Genomic DNA, 7,030 nt, shown 5'->3' with positions numbered 1-7,030 from the left:
CCTTGTTATGTTTAAGAATAAGTCATGCAAACAGCTTTATCTAAGAAAAGACAAAATTAAAGCTCTAAAGTGAAATCAGAGGTAACAGAATCAGGAGACTCAATCTCAAATGCCAAATTTCTGAAGGTTCCAGAATATCCAGAGGTCTCGACTTCTCCATCATCTTCCGGAAATGCATGTTGAGAGTTGAAGCGTTCTCACTTAACTTGGTCCTCAAGGATCATTATCACCATCAATTAGACTTCTTATGCACAGCGGCATTGACTGTGTGGACCCAAAGTGGGTATGTCACAATACCTACTGTCAGTCTGTAAATGGAGAGGTCACAGCAGCAATGAACGCCACGTGAGCAGAAAATTATCCAAGTGTTACGAGAAGGTGTAGTTTGGAAAGTCCTCCTAGCCTTGTCCTGATGCTTGAAGTAAGACTGGGGGAATGGGATGGACAAAAGTACATGGTGGAGTGGGGGGAAGTGCAAGATCTACTACAGTGAGTGGTTAGGCCGGCTGAGTTGTAAAGCGTATTCTATTGGAAAGTAAAGCCATCCTGATCAGACTACAGAATCTTAGCAATGGAGAAAGAGTTGACATTTCTGAAGAGAACATGGATAGGATGTCTTCTCTTTATTCTAGCTGCAGTGTGCACGCTAAGAGGAAGCTGGGCGCGGAACCACTTACATCAGTGAGAAAGGCGCGAGCCTGCCAGGAACTAGTTGGTGGTTCTCAGGTGGGAGTGTTGTTTCCTTTTTAAAATCTCTGGAAAACACTTCCCCAATGAAGATACTGCAGTACTTATTCAGTGTGCTATGAGGATCAACAAACATTTTTGGAATGTGGATCAGAAAGTTGTGATGGTTCTATTATTTAAGTCATCTCTTGGTATCCTCCTGACCCCATACCAAAATCTGTGGATGTTCAAGCCCCTTATATAAAAAGGCATAGTATTTAGTATGTCTGAAGTCATCTCTGATTCTTACAATACCTCATACAATGCAAATAGTTGCTGATACACAATAAATTCAAGTTCTGATTTCTGCAACTTTTTTCCTGAGTATTTTTGATCTATAGTTGCTTAAATCTGTAGGTATGGAGTGCTGAGTGCAGTTGTGATCGAAGGAAGGATGTATTCCTACCCTCAGAAAAGGGATTGGGGGAAAGGGGTAAAGAAGGGGATCTGTAAAGAGTAGCTAGAATGGAAGAGGACTTTGGGTCAATTTTAGGGTTAAAACAAATATGCAGATGTGCAAACACTGGACTAAGTCCTTTGAAGAAAGTATTTATTTTCCTGGAGAAATAATTTGTTATTCTCCATCATAAAAAGTACATTCTTTAGAGAGCTGGACATGTATAAACAGACTTGATCTTCAGGTCAGCCTTGAAACCTCTGCAAAGCAATAAATCTTTTGACATCAAAAGAGGGACAGAATTTCAATCACAGTGACTGAAATACCAAACTCTGAAAGACTGAGATGTTCTGAGGCCAATTTAAAGAAATAAATAAGTCAAATGACCATTCTGTTCACTAATACTGTTGAGAAAAATGTTTCAAAACCCATTCATACAGAAACATAACCCACTGCTTTAGGATAATCTGGTTCCTAGTGAGAGAAGAGGTTGGCTCTGATGGACTCACATTAAGCCCCTCAACACCCCTGTGAGGAGCATTTTAACATTAATATAATCTTCCTTTAACAAGGTAAGGAGTGAAAAGCAAGTGACTATTCCAGGATCACAGAGTAAATCCAGGGAGATGCCCAATTGGATTGCAGCTGTCCCAACTCAAGACTTGAGGGGGTCTAGCTGTCGAACAAAGTGGCAGTATTAAGAAAGCAATTGCTTTCCCTTCTTAAACAACTAAGTAAATAAATGAACTATTATACTGTTAACATAGCAACTCTAGTTTTGAATCTATAACATGGAAAAAACTTAATAGTTGCGAAGACAATGCATAACCAAGCATTTTTAATGATTAACTACACTCCCTGGGGAAAAAAAGACAAGAACAAAAAAAAATACCGAACAGCCTAGTACATATTGAGGGGGGAAAATCCAATTTAACAAATACAAAGCTACAAAACTGTGCTTTCTTTAGAGGAAGTCTTTTCTCTCATTTGCCTATATTTTCAGATGGCAACAACAAAAATGAAATCGCAACCCTGAATAGCTTAATCTTCAAGTAAATGGATATAATTATAGCTTCTAAAAACTAGAGCCACAAAAAACATGCTCACTTGTCATGGAGAAATTAAGCATTTTGTAATATTATGTGTAAAACTATACTAATACCTAGCAAGCATACATTAAATCTGGACTGGCCTTCGGTGCCACTGCAGACTTATTATTTTCTAAGGCAGCATGGCCATCTTCAATTACAGGTTATTTTATCTTTTACCATTTATTTCTTAAACTATCACTGTTCACTGTAATTGCCTATCAACATTGAATTGGGATACAGGAAACTGATGAAATGTCAGTTAACTTTGCTATTTATACATGCTTTGATTAAACTACAAATTTAAAGCTAAGAGCTAATACAGTTTGGGCTATCATAGATATGATTTTATGCACAATTCTCTAGTATAAAGTCAATTAACATTACGCTGTAGCTTGATCCTTCTTGATCATTTTTTAAAAATGGCAAATTTAATAGAAAAATAAATTTTTGTATTTTTTCTACAAAAATTCTCAATACAATGTGCATCTTCTTTGTATAATGTACTAGCTATGATAGTAGATACTGGCCAATATTTTGTTAAAAATAAAAGCTTTCCTGAGAGGGCCAGTTTACATGAGCCACTAACTGCCCACCTCCCTTTTAAAAATAAAGAATGTTAGCACCCAGGTATGATCAGCAATGAGAAGTGAAGTCCATTTTTCCATCTGAGGCTCACAGTACCTATAATTCTTTTTCACTGCTCATGTTCCCTGGCAAAGAATATGTATGTCCTACTAGGTTTAAAAGAGGAGAAGGCAATGGCACCCCATGGCTTCCCCTGGAGAAGGGAATGGCTACCCACTCCGGTATTCTTGCCTGGAGAATCCCATGGATGCAGGAGCCTGGTAGGCTGTGGTCCATGGGGTCGCGAAGAGTCTGACACGACTGAGCGACTTCGCTTTCACTTTTCACTTTCATGCACTGGAGAAGGAAATGGCAAGCCACTCCAGTGTTCTTGCCTGGAGAATCCCAGGGACGGGGGAGCCTGGTGGGCTGCCATCTATGAGGTCGCACAGAGTCGGACACGACTGAAGCGACTTAGCAGCAGCAGCAGCAGGTTTAAAAGACCAACAATGGCAGACAAGTTAGCTGCTCAGTCCTGCGCAACTCCTTTGAGACCCCATGGACTGTAGCCTGCCAGGCTCCTCTGTCCATGGGATTCTCCAGGCAAGAATACCGGAGTGGGTAGCCATTCCCTTCTCCAGGGGATCTTCCTGACCCAGGGATCGAACCCTGGGCCTCCTGCATTGCAGGCAAATTCTTTGCCATCGGAGCCACCAGGGAAGCCATGGTAGGGCTTTGAGTTATGTCATAATGAGATCAGCAAGCGCTACTTGGCTCTTTTTCAAGCTCAGAAAAACTGAGCCATAAGTTTTTGAAAATTCTTAAAGGTTCTCTTCCAGAGAAGTAGTGCCATCTTCAGCACATACACATAGTGTGAAAGAGCAAATATGAACTAAGCGACTTACTCAGGCTAAATGGCCCAAGAAATCACATTTCAACAATGGGGTAAACTTAAAAAACAAAACTCCAAGAGAAACAAAAGAATAAAGCTATAATAAACTTTGAAAAGAGGAATATTCATTTCTCTGGCTTAGCTGAAACAGGGTTGCTTTCATTAGTTAAAAAGAAGCCTGGGGAAACCGATACGAATAATCCGAGAACTGCCACAGAATGCCATGATGTCAGGAGGAGACTCTGGAGGTTGAGTTTCCTCTGATTTCTATTAACTATCAAATGTTCTGCTGGGGCATAATTTACCTCCTGTCCCACAAAACTTTAAGAACAAGTCACAAAATCCATGTTAGAATATAAGTTTTTTAATTTTTATAAATAACTTATCTGTTACAAAGATAGTTTACCCAGCTAAATCACAAAACCATCAACTCAAGATATCCAAATTACGTTTTATTAATAAAACAAGTAAAAACTGATTTATCAATCTTCACATAGAACTGCAGATGAAGCTGAAAAACAAGGCCTATTTTAAAACAAAATGCATCAAATGTAAAGGCTTTGGGTTTCTCATCTAATTAACTAGGATTGTCATAGTTCTTCTCATATACAAGATGCAAAGCCTGGAAGTTAAGGCTCTGACATTCATATAGAATCACCTGTAATAATCTTGCTTATTTAAAAAATATTCATTTGCAAACATTTACAGTGGGTGCCAGTCTACATTATCTCCTATCTTTTGCTACATTTCAGCACTTCCCTTAACCCCATTCTAAGCACTGATATATAATTTCATAATTGTTTTTTTTTAATGCATACTGTTATTTTTTCCTTGATTTCATTTCGTTATATACATTCCTGATCATCTGAATATTTATTTTCCTTATAAAAATATATCATCAAAATAAAGAGATGCTTGAGGTTGCTTCAGTGTTCAAGTTTGCTTGTTTTTCTTTTTTCCAGCTTTTCTTCAGTTGTCCTAAATGCGACTAGCCTTGTTTCATAAATATACACGATACTGCCACCAAGTCAGGTTTAGAAACGGACTGCCCCAACAGTAAAGCGTTTAAATTTCTCTCCAAAAAAAGGGCTGTAGGTACTGCTGCTCGTTTGGAAACTGTACTTTCCCAATAGTAATCTCTTGTGGAAGTTCTGTGGGACACAAGGCACATAAAGCAAGCTTAGCCTTGTTGCTGTCAGTGGGTTAAAAATACCTTTTGTTTTAAGCTTCCCTGTGGAAGATCAAACACCATGTTGTGTCACCCACCACTGAAGTCAGCACATAGTGTGACCTACAGACAGAAGTCTTGTATATTTTCTGCAGTTCTCTGTGCAGCATCTGTATGCATCTTCACAGAACATTGGTGCTCAGGAGGGCAAAGCACAGAAAGAGTAGAGGAACGTTATTCTGTGCATAGTTTCATTTCATTAATGCTTTTTTATTTTGAAGGCAATGCTTCTCTCATGTAAGGCTTAAAAAGGGACATGATAGTACTTAATCACTAAAAGGAAAAAAGAAAATTAGTTAACAAAAGACTATTACACTATACATATAGAAATATAAGAAAATAATAAGGAAGAAAAGAAATCACTTAAAGCAAACTTGAGAGCTCTGTACAGTAGGAAAAGCTTTGGGGTATTTCACTCCAGGTTTGTACAGACAATGCTGCTGCTCTCCTTTCATCTTTAGAGCCTAGATGCTGGCGCTTCACAGAGTGGAGACGTTTTCAGGGAAGACAAAGACAAGGCCAAGAGTACCACAGATTTGTGAAGTTCTTCCCCTTTCCACTGGCACTATACAGCAGCAAACAGTTTTTAAATAGTTAAACCTCGTTGCTTTTCTTCATGTTTGTAGTGTTTCACCGAAAGCTTAAAAAAAAAAAAAGCCATCATTCTATTCCTTCCTCCTGTCAAAATTCAGTAGTGACATGAGGGAAAAAAGTACTGGGAACACCTAGGTATTAATATGTTGAGAATTATCCATGACGGGCTACTGGTAACACTGTACATGGTTAGGCAGTGGGCAACCAAGTCTTTTAGCAGATTACCTTTCATGTGATGAATTTCAACTGCCCATGACATTAGACTGAGGTATTATTAGCTCTGTGGGTTGATATTTAACATTAGCACACCACCATCTTGTCACACCTTCAATTTTACAAAATCCTATGTAGCAGTGAAACTTTTCCCCTGATGACAGACTGGTTTCTTGAATTTCAGATGTGGATTTAGAGAAGATATAGGGCCTTCTGGCTCAGAAATGCCTCGGCATCTCACACTGTTCGCAACGGATTAAGGCAGGATGGTTCAAAAAAGTACAGGCAGTACAATTCCACTGAGCCCCCTCATCATCTTCTGTGTCTTGAGTCTTTGGTGTTTTGATGGTGGACCTTTGATCTGTAAGGAAGCAAAATAATTATTTTAGAAGCAAATTCACAGTCATAAATTACTGGCAACTATAAGCACTACTGGGCTTTCCTCATAGCGCAGTCTGTTAAACACCAGCATCACACAGCATGAAACAGCCTGGTAATCAAATGAAGCATCTAGCTGAAACCGACCCACATGCCTGATCCTCACAACCTGTATCTATCAGGCTGGCACATCTCTGCTGGGGAACAGCAACATGGACGTGACTTAATCACCTCAATATCTCCTCAAATGGGAAAAGAGCATCATTTCCCCCAACTTATAGCAGGAGAAAGGGGAAATCAATTCATATGGTCTCTAGTAGCCAAGATGACCACAATGTCACCTAAGAATGCGGCAAGGTATCCACCTGCAATGCACTACTGCTAGTGCATCTGTGTCTCATTCAAGCTTGAGTTTCATTTCCCACTGATGTAGTAGTTATATTTCTGATTTCTATCATGAATGGATGTGTTTATTAAATGTTCTCCATCTGCTAAAAATCTAAAACTGAACAATACGTACTTATCTCTAAAATCTTATTTACCTAAATGTCAACAACAGACTTGGAGAAGCAAATTAGTATAAAATTTTATCAGACTTTATTTCTCATGTTATTTGAAAACGTTATTTATCATGGAACACTAGAAAGACTACCAGATCCAGAGTCATGAGACTGGAGTTCTATTCATGGTTCTGCTATTAACTCCTAATTTCTTTGCTCTGTGATCTTAGATAATCATGTTTCCTCTACATCTAGTCTTTCTTTCTTATACAATGGTCACTGCAGTTTTATAAGGTCAATGTTCTAAATGTTTGAATGTACAGAGGTATCTTAAATATAAGAAATATATTCCTCCATGGTTGTGTCAAAGATGAAATTACATTTATAAAACTACTTTTATGGGGGAGGGAGGTATCTTTGTAATTTAAAAGTAGGATTCCTATAAAT

At 38.5% G+C, this 7,030-nt stretch overlaps 1 protein-coding gene across 2 annotated transcripts in view; it reads right to left on the bottom strand.

The window, feature by feature from the left end:
- TAB2 (TGF-beta activated kinase 1/MAP3K7 binding protein 2) overlaps window positions 4,013-7,030 on the bottom strand; it is an 85,823-nt gene continuing 82,805 nt past the window's right edge. For both annotated transcript variants that reach the window (XM_018053329.1, XM_018053328.1), the window contains exon 7: window positions 4,013-6,066. In XM_018053329.1, coding sequence (XP_017908818.1) covers window positions 5,924-6,066 — 143 coding nt within the window. In that variant the 3' untranslated portion in view covers window positions 4,013-5,923. The remainder of the gene's footprint in view (window positions 6,067-7,030) is intronic.

Source organism: Capra hircus, chromosome 9, assembly GCF_001704415.2.
Source record: "Capra hircus breed San Clemente chromosome 9, ASM170441v1, whole genome shotgun sequence".
Classification (NCBI taxonomy): Eukaryota; Metazoa; Chordata; class Mammalia; order Artiodactyla; family Bovidae; genus Capra; species Capra hircus.
This window is presented reverse-complemented; position numbering and strand designations above follow the sequence as displayed.